Genomic DNA, 13,275 nt, shown 5'->3' on the forward strand with positions numbered 1-13,275 from the left:
ATCACTTTTTTTGTGATAAAGTTTAGAAGCTTCCTACTTGTGCTATAAAACTGGAGCCTGAGAAAAGAAAAGCTTCGTTTCCTGTTGCCAGATCGTAGCGTCAAAGCTATCACCAAGACATCTGTCCTTAAACATGAATGTTGGCTCATAAAAGGAAAGACAGATACAAACTCTCAAATGCATATTATGAATTAACATTGGTGCGCAGGGTAGAGAGTTTTTGCAGTTCCTATCCAAAAGCAGTGGGATTCAGGTGCTCAGCCCCAGATAATTTTTTGCAAGTCTGCAGGCATCTGTGCTCTGGTTTCCCTCTGCAAACCTTCCCCCCCTGCTATGGCCCAGGGCAATCTCTAAGCTACTAATTATCAGAAAGTAGCAATTAATTCTGAGAATCCCAAATACACTGAATGTCACACATGGATATCTGAAAAGCCATAAAGCCTCAGGCAGTGGTCAGCCTCTTTCAGTTCAGTAAATTATCCTCAGGAGGCACTAAACCCCCTAGATAGTGTCTGTGGAGAGAAAGCCCAACACACAGCTGCAGGGTGTATTGAGTCTTGCACATACACATCGCTGAAGAAACTCATTTGAAAATAAGCTGGGCAAGCAAAGGCAGTAGAATATTTTTCCTTTTGTCCCAAGACAGTTAACATTGAATATTTCCGCATGATTGTCTGGACTTCTTTAATATTCTTTGTACGGGTTGCTGAATTATGGGTTGAGTGCGGTATTCCTTTCTTCCCACTGTCATTCCTCTACTTTTATTCATTTAAAGTAAGTGAAATTCCAGCCAAGAGCCTTCCTTTTGCCCCTTTTAATAACAAGGGCCTGTTGGTCAGACCCTCAGATCGGACTTGCCAGGAGTTGTCTCCCTTTGTGAGTTACGGGCAGATCAAGCAATCGGTGGTTAATCCTTTTTCCAACTGAGAAGTATGTGCTCTGTCTATGGCTACACTTCAGTCAGAAATCCTGCTCATTCCTTCTTCAGCTTAAAACTCAAGTCGATTGAACATACGGAACAACCAGCAAGCCCCTCCAGCATCTTCAGGCTGGGTGGGCTCCGCGTTGTTGACTTGCTCCAAAGAATTGTAGAGAATTGCCAGTGGTCAGTGCTCAGTGGTGGTGCCGATACATGTGAGTACGGGGGACACGTCTAAGTGTAGCATCAGACTGCGCTAATGTAAATAATGCAACAGTCTGAATGAAGGAAAATGCTTCTTTCCAGACTAGTATATTAAATCGGACAGACTGTGTCAGACCCTCTGATGTGCCTGACAGGCTCTTTCCCCTTCAACAAAGGTTATCAGCTCCTTAAGTTCCCAATCACTAAATGCATCTGTCTTGCAATCACTGACTGAGACACTTGTTGCATTTCTTCTTGCCAGAGTATGCTGTGACAAAGAACTGGTGAGCTGCTAAACTTGTGGTGCAGAAAGATAAAGGCAATAAGCAGTCTGTAAGGCTGGTGTCCCGACTGCCTTACTCCAACCAGGTCAGGTGGTTGCTTTACGTGCTGCAATGCAGATTTAAGTTTTCAAATCCAGACTTAAACTTATTCTCCAGTCCAGCAGCTGGAAACAGTGTCCCCACAGCTGTAGGTTTGCTTGAGAAAGGGTCTGGAGATGTTCCTGTCCAGGGAAGTGTGTTCTTACATGTCTATAATGGGAAGTCACTTGGTACCCCAGCCTCTCTGTTGCACCTGGATTGAAGCTGTTTTCAGGGTTGTGATGGCTTGAACGGAGACTTTAATTTCAACTTTTCTTTCAATATTCTGAAAGATCAGAAGGGCATAAAGAAAAGGATAAATGAAACAACAGTTCTTCTCATAAAATGAACATTTTAGGGTCTAATTCTGCATCCCCATCGTGCTTTAAACACCTAGTGAAATCAGAAACATATAGTGCACAGTGCTTGGGGAAAAAAGGTCTCACTGTGGCCAGCAAAATCCTCCTCCAAGGAAAGAGGGTGTTACTACTTTAAGATGTGTCTTTGGTAATTTAAGATAGAGTAACCATGTGGTCACAGAGGAGATTAACATTCCTTGGCCAGAGAGGACGAGCTTTTATTTTGAAAGCCACCTGGGTTCCACTTAAAAGTAGTAGAATACTTCAGGATTTATTATGACTGGGCAGGCTCCTATTTAACAATGTCAAGACGGAGCTGTGGAAATACACACACTTTTCTTCTTTTGAGATGCGCAAATGCACTACGTTTTGTCCTTGCACAGCTGCTGCTATTCTGTAACATCAAACCAGCAAAAAGTTTGGCCATGAAGGATACCTAATATTTGGATTTTGTATGCAGTGTCTCCAATTCATGTGCTTAGAATCATGAAGATGACTTATGATGTGTTGTGTTTGCATTGGCAACGGCTCAAAACCAGAAATATATTTCAGGCTTGGCTTTCCAGATATTATCTCAAGTCATTTAAAAGTTCATTATAGGGCACCCACTAGTGCTGCTATAGTAAAGGGGCTGTCAGCATTTTTCAAGGGTTTATAACTCAGCCATTAAAAAAAAAATATCTCTGTGGGCTGAAACTTGGCATTCAGGGTCTAGACCCAGCAGTAAATTGTTTTTACAAATTAAAAAAAAATCAGTTTGACTATTATTAAATTATAGGTGGGCTAAATTTTATTTAGAACCTTTTCAGGCTATTCTCCCATACTTCTGTAAATTAAAATGTTTCCAAAATGTTTTTATAGAGTGCTACTCTAAAACATGGACCAGCTTTTGTTATGTTCTTGAAACCCTGATATTTAACTTAAAATATAATAACAGTGCTTATCCCAGCATAGCACTTTTCACCTTCAAAGTGCTTTATGAGCATTATCTCATTAATGTACATAACAGCCTCCCCATGATGTAAGAGGGATTATTATCCTCACTTTACAGCTGGAGAGATTGAGCCAAAAGGTTTAAGGCTGTTTTTAAAAGGACTTAGTTGCACAAATCCCATGTGAGCTTTGATTGGCTTTGGGTGTCTGCTTCCCTTTGGCTCTTCTAAAAATCACAACTGAAGTGATTCACCCAGGACTACTCAGAGCCAGGATTGAAACTCAGACTTTCCGATGGCCAGTGCCACTAGACCAGTTAATTCTCAGAAGCGCAGTAATTACTTTGTACAGAAGAAACATCATGTTTCTAAGAAATTATTCTTTCGGTTGAAGGGAGTCAACTCTGGGCATCTGGGGACCTCCTTGATGGCGCGGAGACTGTCAAATTAAATCTGGTAGAACGTGGCATGCTCTAAGACCATGGCCATGCGATAGTGTCTTCATCATGTGTGCAAGCAGCGAGTCCATCCTGTTTCATCATCCCTGTTCGCCTCCTGCTGAAAGCACAAAAGGAGGATTTACCACCGTTTTTCTTGGCCTTTTGTCCCAGAGAGAAGCGATGTTAATGCTGGTGGCCCTAGAGAGTGGTTCATGGGGGGTGACCTGGGCAAAAACCTGGCTGCAGGCAGGAACTGGTTTATATGTTCTTTGTATAGTTGTTATTAAGGGCAGAGGATGGTGGTGGTAGCTTTGAAGATTTGATGGGCTTTGGTAGGTGAGAGTCAGACACAGGTATTAAAAATAAAATTGGGCTTCTCCTTTGCCCCTCCATGCCAGGCAGGGCAGCAATGGATGGCTTTTGTACATGCCAGGGAAGGAATGCTCGTAATTTTGTATGCCTCGGTAACAGCTCAGGGTTTTTTGGAAGCACTGTTAGACATTCCACTCATTTTCAGTTACAGAACTGCTTTATCTGTGAGGAATGTCTTCTCATGAAGCTTCCAAATGCTTGAAACCTGCCCTGTTTAAATCTCATCTCAGGTGATCTGCTTGATCTGATTTATGATTTGGATGCAAAATTTATGGATTTGAGGACAAAGCTAAACCGAATTTAGCAGATGCGTTTTGTTTAGGGTTTCTGTAGTAGTTTGTGGAGGAGGGTGGAGAACACTTAGAGGAGTCAGAAACTCCTGAAGCTGAGAGGCTGTTTCTGTTTGTGCCTACAGAGCAGTTGCACCGTAGCTTTTGCATTACAGCCATATTTTTTCACTGACTTACTGTCGCTACTGATATTTTAAAATCCTTCTCCAGCCTTTGGAAAGCTACGTTACATCCTTACTCCTTTATTTGCCTCTCCTGTATACCATAGGACCTTTAAAATATTATATTTACTGTGGTGTTTGTCAGCAAGACCATCACAGGACTGAGGCCATTCTGTTTTTTGACTGTTATACTGTAGATATCTGAACTAGTCTTTGAAATGTTATCAGGAATTATATAAATGACTGCGGTATAGAAACGTTACGTTGGATAATTAAATGTGGTTATCCAGTTTCATGCTATTACTGTGATTTTATTAAACCCAGATTGTGGAGAGAACCCAAGAATACGTGCACTGACTTAGATTATGCTTCCCAGTGAGGTTATTAAGATAGCAAGTCAGGAACATTTCTAGTCTTGCAATGAAGCATGCAGAAATGGTTCTGGAGAGCCTAAAGGCCAGTCTGACACCCCTGACGAGAGACGTCGGACCCTGTTGTCTGGCTTCACCGAGGGCTGGCATCTCTGCCCTTTTTACCCCATACACAGATTTCCTAGCTAATTAGATCCATAGGAGCTTAGGTAACAGTTGTATTTTGCACAGTTTCATACCTGCATGTTAAAAGGCTAGTCTGGTGAAAAAAAAATATGTGTGGGTAGTACCTTTGTGTTAAATGTTTATCCTGATGGCTTCTCAGGATCAAATGAAAACAGGGATGCCTTGTATAAAGTGCTATGCAAACACAGGGTAAGAGCTTAGGTGCTAAACAGATTAAATACAAAGGAAAGAGATAATGATGTACACAAAATATAATTAAGGGAGTAGCTAGTAAAGACACAAGTCTTCAATAAATAATACTTTATTATTATTTAATAATAAAATAAATAATTAGGGAAGCAGGTTAGTTAAGTAAGTTAGTTGGCTAAGCTGTTTCTATACATGCTAGAATTTTTTTTCATACTTTTAGGCAGGCTTATTGCTGGAGTTAACAGTAGATGTACCTGAAAATGGTGGAGCATAAGCAGCACAGCACAAGCTTACTTACTGATAGGCTTTTCTTGACGTGCTGGGTTAGCTCTGAGAGTGCCAGAGCAGGGCACAGTCTCTGGATTTCTCATGCTTTGGCCACCCTGCTGAGACAGCCAGCAGATGATAATGGGTTTTGGCCCCTAATGACACTTAGATTTGAACCTGTGACGTGGAGATGAAAGCCTGCATATTCCATTCCCCATCCTCAATCCATCTCGGTCTCTGCCTTTAAAGGATTTAATTAAATGTTGAATACAGTTAACTAGAAATGGTCCTGTTCCTGAATGATGCAGAATGAAATAGCACTTGACAGAAGAAGACAATGCTCATGAATGGATTAGACGAGATTAATTTTGCTAAATTTCAATTTAACATTCTCTGTCTTAAGGAAAGAACTCTCGATCTTCGATCTTCTGCTTGCACCTATCATGAGACCTATTTCAGATTTAAGATAAATTTTGGTACTCTAGCAAGGAAAATACCAAGTGAGAAAAAAAGTCTTCATCTCCCAGATATGATCCTTATTCTTCATCTATGCAGTTAGTGCTTACTAAATCATTGACAACATACTGTCTGCATTGCTGTGTGAATCAAATAAAAATGGCTCTGAGATCTTCACTTCTGAGTGATTGATTTTGTATATTCCTATATTTTGTGGGTCTTAACATGAGCAGAGGGAGGTCTGCATAGGCAAAGGCATCAAAATGAGCAGCCAGATTTCTGATACATGTTTTTCATGTGTATTGGTTAGCAAAAAGGAGAAATAAAAGAAAAAAAAGAGAAGCAGTGCTACCTCCTTTTCCTGTGTTGAATGAAGCCAAATAGGATGATGTTGAGAAAGTAGAGAAAATCCATGGGTATATGAAGGAAGAGAAGTTTTCAAGAAATACAGCATTACTGTAGTACATGGAAATTCCAAAATTTGTTCCTTTTATTACCATGCAAAAACTATGTGGGACCTACTGTCCTGAAACATCAATTAACAAGTATTATTGTTTTCTACTAAATTTGATGGCCAGTTCCTTTTTTTCCCTTTCGGAGACAAGCATGAGGTTTCTTTAAAATAACATTTCCTGAGCTGGAGATTTTTATTCACCCTTTTTTCTTTTTACATAACAGACTACTTCTTGACGCTTGATGAACCTATGAATAACATAACTACCACCCTTGGCCAGACTGCAGAGCTGCACTGTAAAGTCTCTGGCAATCCTCCGCCGACAGTCCGTTGGCTGAAAAATGATGCGCCAGTTGTCCAAGAACCCCGGAGGATCTCCTTCCGTGCCACAAGCTATGGGTCTCGACTGCGCATAAGGAACCTTGACACTACAGATACTGGCTACTTCCAGTGTGTTGCAACTAACGGCAGAAAGACTGTTTCTACAACTGGTGTGCTGTTTGTAAAATTTGGTAAGTTTTCTCCTTTTAAGCTGTCCAGACTGTTACTTAGAAAAACAACTCTGGAGAAAGGGGTGTTTATCCACCAAAAATGAACGCACTGATGTAGTAGTATTATCCAATCTGATTCAGCCCGTTTCTGGGAGCATCTCTGGGATGGCCGTTTATCCTCTCTGCCTGTTTGCTTTTTGCTCCACTGCGATGCCTGTGTTGGCAGCTGTAATGGTGGCTTTTACTGTATAAAAGCCTACTGGAAGCAGGACCGAAGCACAGAGGTCACTAAACAGCAATGTTCATGAATATGCTACCTGAGTGGATTCAGACCAGAAGACAAAAAAGATTTTATTCTCAGGTGCCTGAGTGACCTCCTTTTTCTCTAACAAGTGAGAAATTTCAGCTTGCAGTATAGATTGGAGGCATGTTAATGGGAGATACATATACACCTGTCAGGTGAAATAAGCACTTTTTCTTGCAGGTTTATATTGAGATAATTGCCTTCAAAGCTGATCTTGCAACTGGGAAGATTCCAAACAAGAAGCAGGTTTTGTGTGTCTTCTCCACCTCCACATTCAGAGGGAAATAATTCACTGAGATGAAGATACTTGCAGAGTCCTAGTTAATCCTCTTAGGAACTGGACAAACACACAATGAATGATGTATGAGATGAGTTTCATAGTCTTTTTTCATAAACCTCCCACATTTTCAAAATTCTAATAAGAAATTAATCATTAGATGTTCTCATAAGGCAGTTTTCTTTTCAGCTTCTGTATTCTTTTCAGTATCTGAAATGTAGGAGATTTTTATTTGAAAAATGATACTTGTTTAGATGCTCCTGTAGAAAATGGTCAGTATTTGTCTTTGTTCTGGCTGGAGCAATATTCAGTCTCACAATTTGGTTTCTAGAGCAAATACTCATTAGTATGAACCTCCCTGAAATCTGCTGCAGCCAACTCTTCAGTCTGCACTGTGCCAGTGAATGTGCACTCTGGCCTGCTCACCACTTCCAGCAGCTGCCAATATACAAGCACCCAGGGCAGTAACAATGAGACCCTCTCAGCCAAAGCCCACTGAGGTCAGAGTGAATTTGACCAATGCATCTGAATCAGGTCTAGGATGAATTCCCTGATAAATAATGAAGATTGATGGGAGAAACGATGATGTTTTCTCCCAGTTACAGTTACAACATGCTTTTGGGCAAGCCTGTGGTTTGCTTTAACCTTTATGTGATGGCCTGAGACACAGCTGAAATGCAGGATGAGTGCCTCACCTGCTTATTGTCCTTGTCTACGGCATTTTGCAATCACTGCTGTGGGGTACAGTCTTGTCTTTGGTACTTAGAAACTGTGACTTATCTGTTAAGCTACAAAAATGACATCCAACATGACAGAGTATTACTTTTATCTTTTAAAACATTTTCAAAAGCTTCCTGCTTGCTACCTCACCATAACTCATCACACTGTTTTTCTTCTGTCAATTTTGCAGGTCCCCCGCCAACAGCAAGTCCAGGATCATCGTAAGTTGTTTCATGTCTGTTATGTCGATTCATTAATCTTGCATTTCAGCAGTCAGAAGTTCATTTTTCATTTTGTGTGACAGGAGCACTTTTACATTCCACTTTGAGTCAGATACTATGCTAATTTATTATAACTGAATTATCTGTCTTGTAGATATATTTTCATGTTATCATGTCAACTTCTATTTCTTACCCTAGACTTCTTAATTTCCAATATTATTACCTTCAGATCCTCTGGTGCCTTCAGTCTTTGAACAGATTTCAGTGTCCTTCAAACTGTTCTTCATACATGTCACAGCCCAATCCAGAAAATATTTGTCACTATAAGTAGATTTTACTATCTAGGGGCTTCTTACTGGTTTTAAGAGGACCGATGGTCATAAACTGTATCTGTATCTGTATCTGTCTGTACTTGTGTTAGTATATTGTCTTAAAACTGAGATTTTAAAGATCAAGTATGTGGGTGGGAGTAGTGGCTGTTTTTACAAGTTCCCTGTATCCCGGAGCTCAGGTTTGGTTCCTGCGGCTGGGTCTGAGCAGTTGCCACATTGTTGTATTTTGGCAGTGGAGGTTCTGCCTTCGGTAGCTTTTGAGAACATAGGTTTATCATCCCCTCTAGTTCCAAGACACGTGATCAAAGTTGCTCACCTTTTGTAGTCCCTTACTGTTTTCAAGTGTGATTTGCAACTCTTCTGAAGTTTGAAATTAATTTTGTGATAGTGCGTCCAGCTTACGTCTTATGTGCCCGGAACAACACTGAAAACCCGCCTCTCCTGGTGAAGGAAGCCGCGCCATTAGAAGAGAAATACAGTACCAATTAAAACATAAAACACATCTATTACACTTACAAGGGATGCAAAAGCTTGGGGATGTGACTGTTCCTGATTGTCCTTATAGAAGATCGTTCACAAAGTATTGCAGAAGATATATCTTAAGAGCATCTCACCACAAAAGGACATGCTAGGATGCCCTCTAATGGAACATCATAAAATGTGTTTTTGTCTTTCCTTTTGAAGGTACCTGATAGGAAGTTGCTGTTTGTTTTGGAAGGGGTGCGCTTTGCTCACACTCAGGCTATGTTTTGTGATTGTGGTGTTCCAAGGAGGAAAGCTTCATGATGCTGTGGGAAGTGTTGGGGGCTGTTGTGCTCTTTAGTAGTTTGGATAATTAATTAATGAGTTGAGAAGATGTGTATTTTGTGTCTACTTCCACCTAGTTTGGGGTTTCTGAAATGTGTAAGGTTGAGCAACACATCGTTGGTGGCCAGAAACCCACAGGAGAGCAGTGGGAGCACAGAAAGCAGAGAGCTGTGCTGGAATTTCACTGTCTAGGCCACTCAGCTTTGCCTCACTTTTTAAAAACAAAACAGATCTGGGAACCTTTTCCCATTTTCCTTTCTGGCAGGGTTTGGGGATTTTTTTGCCCCCATGCGAAAAAAAAAGACCACGACTTAACTAGTGAGAAGCCTTACCAAGTTATGGAGAAGTAACAGCAAATGGTCCCTCTAATTCAGTGAGTGCTGGGCTGAGCTCTAAAGCGATGTCTGCACAGCATCACCCAGACCATGAGGAAAAAACAAACTAGTGTCATGAGTGCTAGTTTGGAGACTAGGAGTATTACATTCCACCTGAGCTAAGCACCCTTCTTCCAGCTTCACATGGCCCTGTCTTATTCTGCATGTAAAGGCCGTATATCCAGGGAACAAACAATCACTGTTCTCTGTATGCACCATATAAAACATTCAATTGGCTTTAAAGTTGACTCAATTCCATTTTTTAATTTTTTTTCCCCAGCATTTGCTGCCCACTGGTATACATGTGTACAAACACAAAGAGTGTGAAAAGGTGAAAAAAAGTGAGACGCCCATTTTAATAGTCCTATTTAATAGTTGACTTTATAATTGTGCCTTATAATTTTGTAGCCAAAAAATACATTTAATCACACTTCATTACCATGGGGGGTTGTGGGCTCTATCTAGTAAGAGGTCAGTCACATTGTACTAAACATTGGAGAGAAACAAATGTTGCAGAAGGATCTCTGTTTTACCGAATGAAAAATTTCTACGTTCCTGTAGGAGGTAACCAAGTTTAATCTATGGAATAAGAGAATCAGGAAGGAGCTTATGACAAAGAAGTTATAAACTTGGAACTCATACTAAATAAGAGGTAAAAAAAAGGTCAGTGTACGTCATCTTGAACCTTGTTCATATCTGCTGCCAGTGGTGTGAGTGCAAGAGCCTTACGGATAGCAGCAGTGGGTGGTTAGGTCCAGCTGAGTGAAGTGGAATTGCAAAAAGAAATTGCATGTTCTGGAATGCAGGAGGGAAATTGCCTCGAAATCTGTTCCTTGCTGTTTGCTGTTCTTTCCATGCAAACAATATCTTGTGTGCTGTATAGCCTACTCACGCATAGCCTTCTCCCCATACAAGTTGGCAAACAAATTCATAGCTATGAAATGAATGAAAATTTGGTGGAAGTGAGAGTGAGCCCACATCACATAGGTAAGTGTCACAAAAAAGCATTTGAAGGACTGCTGGCTAAAGGCTGCAGTACTCTTCAGCACAGGGGAACAGCATTTTGTACAGCTCTGCAAAATTATCTTGTCTGAAAACCAAATTCATGTAAGTTGTTCCAGGGATGAAAAAATATTTTTTCTGGTGTTTTGATTGAAAATTTCTTCAAATATGAATAGAAGTTGGAACCTGCTCCCTGTGAGACCCTTTGAATGCATCAGCCCTCAGACACTATTACATTGTTTCATAGTCTTGATGCCATTTTAGGACTCCTCCTCGCTATTAGATGAGCAATGAGTATAGTCATGAGAAATACCTGCTTTTATCTGTGAAAACCAACCCCATCTATGCCAGCCTGGATTTTCAAGTTCCAGGGTGATACATGGTCAACCTCCCTCCCCATCATTTAAGACTCGTGGGAGTCCTATGGGGAAACAATTTCTTCAGGAACACTCCTGGAAGCTGGGTCATGAAATATCTGCCTGCCATTTTTTCCAAAGCTAGGGCACTGGTCATGGTGCTTTGGCTAAATTGGCTGTGGGTCCATGGGTTCGGCTGGTTTTGGTTCCCCAAAATACATTCATGGGAACCTATGGCCCTCTTCCCTTGCTGCGCAAGCTGACTGCTGGTGTAGCTCTGAGCAAATGGACACCCACCGTACATCATCTTACAGACATATTATATTATTTTACAGTGATTAAATGAAGGCTAAATATGGAAAGCACTTGGAAGGATGTTGTGGAAATGAAAACTCATACTTGGAAAGTGTTTGTGCCTTATCAGCATGAGTTTCTTCTCCTATGATAAGGCAATGAACAAAATTGATGGTGAGTAGCAGCCCTGTTCAGCGGGTGTGCTTCTCCCATGTTGTCTTTATCAGTCTACCATGAGTGGAAGGTTCTGTTCATTTAAGGATTTAATTTGAGGATCATGTTTTTAAAAAAATCCATATGCTCAGCACTTTTTTTCGCATAATTTATAGGTGCAGAGTTCTGTGCTGATGTGATGGCAGAAAAATAGATGAGCCAAGTGTAGCTTAAAAATAAAAAGGTTAAATGTGTGACTTCTGTAAAAGAAGACAGGCGATGCTAGATAACGTAATAATTCACGTGTGTGTTATATCCTTATTCTTTTTGCTTTCCTTGAGTACTGTTACAGGTAGCTAGAGCCAGAAGTCTCATTTACAAATCAATCTGAAACAAATAAAAGAAAATCCAGCAGAAACATGCCACTGCAGTGCGTAAGGAAAGCAAGAACCCAAGGTATTACTGCAGTGTAAAACGCTGGCTGACCTGAATTTCTTCTTTTAACTCTCTTGTGTTTGGCAAAGGTCGGCTTTAAAGCCCTTATCTGTGAGGTGTGGTGTTCTTGCCATTAATGTGCTCTGCTGCTCTGCATCTCTGACATAGCTTGAAGAAGCTTCTTTTGTTAAAAAAAACCAAAACAAACAACAACAAAAAACAAACCCACTCCCCTGCTTGATAAATAAATCATTATTTTATCTTTTGTTTTGCCAGAAGTTGCTACAGATACAGTGCCAGTTACAAGAAGTTTGGTGAGCTGTGGGGAGAGTGCGAATGTCTCTGTCCCGCAGCCGGACGCGTGCCCAGGAGCAGGGCAGTCATGGCTCCGGCTCTCAGACTGCTGGAATAGTTTCTGTAAAGTGGATGGTGTCAAGGGCACCTCCACAACAGGCAGAGTCGGGGCGGGGGGCCTCTTCAGGCGGGTAAGTCAGGTTGTGCTGGCTCTTGGTGGAAAAGGCCACCATCAGCTAATTTAGCCCCTTCTTTTTTCCACGGAATTTATGAATGCAAACTCAAATTGAATTGATTGAATAATTTGAGGAAGATCAAAGGGAGCATTTTGCTTGTTAACTCGTGTATCAGTGTACACTTGTGCATCGCATATTTCTGTGTGTGTATATATATAATATTGTACACACGTATATATGCACAGCTTTAGCCATCACTTCTAAAAATTTCCTGAAAGACCATAACTCTAACATTGTTTTTGAAGTTCCTATGCTTCACATCACTTTGAAATTCACTTTTTATCCATCATCCATAGCAAAGTTTGCACCTTTAAGGACATAGAAGTGTGTATGTTAACCTCAGGTCTCTCTGGTTGCTACAGAGATGAAAATCAGAAAGGGCTGAGGTCAGAGCACAGCAGATTCCTGGAGATGAGAGAATTTAATATGACAATAGAATACTTTGGCCTAGAAAATGGTTGCATGCCCAGTCTTTTCCATTATTATTGTTCTTTTTTCCCCTCATTCTGTATCGTTTCTACTGCCTGGAGCGATGGCCCTGTGCTTGCCCTGAACTTCACCCACTCCAGGAGAAATGCTAGGCACAAGTCACTGAAATGAGAGGAGGCAGAGCACACTTGCATACTGTTCGAGAAACTGTCAAAAGAGCTATAGTGGGAAAGAAAATAACTGGTTTACATGGTCTGGTCTAAAGATGAGCAAGACAAACCCTGCTGGAGTGTAGTTCAGTGGGAAGAGTTCAGGATAATGCTCTGACTATTCTGTGTCAGAAAACCACACACAATTTATTGTGTTTTGAGCATGTTTCAAAAAGGCTTAACCTGCAGGTGAAATAGTTCACTCAATAACACAGACTTATGATTTTATTACTGGGAACACGTTGGAAGAACAGAATGGCACCTCTTGGAAGCATTCTGTAAGTTTGCAAGACACGTTGTTTTAGGGTTTAAAGGAGAAAAATTACTAGTTCATCAATATTACCGCTCTTGGATGTGCAGGGGTTACTGTGTAGCAGAG

At 40.9% G+C, this 13,275-nt stretch overlaps 1 protein-coding gene across 2 annotated transcripts in view; it reads left to right on the forward strand.

Moving 5' to 3' along the window:
* ROR1 (receptor tyrosine kinase like orphan receptor 1) overlaps nucleotides 1-13,275 on the forward strand; it is a 171,632-nt gene that overhangs the window by 121,827 nt on the left and 36,530 nt on the right. For both annotated transcript variants that reach the window (XM_055815670.1, XM_055815671.1), the window contains exons 3-4: nucleotides 6,187-6,474; nucleotides 7,945-7,975. In XM_055815670.1, coding sequence (XP_055671645.1) covers nucleotides 6,187-6,474; nucleotides 7,945-7,975 — 319 coding nt within the window. The remainder of the gene's footprint in view (nucleotides 1-6,186; nucleotides 6,475-7,944; nucleotides 7,976-13,275) is intronic.

The sequence above is a fragment of the Falco peregrinus genome, chromosome 10, assembly GCF_023634155.1.
Source record: "Falco peregrinus isolate bFalPer1 chromosome 10, bFalPer1.pri, whole genome shotgun sequence".
In the NCBI taxonomy this organism is placed as follows: domain Eukaryota; kingdom Metazoa; phylum Chordata; class Aves; order Falconiformes; family Falconidae; genus Falco; species Falco peregrinus.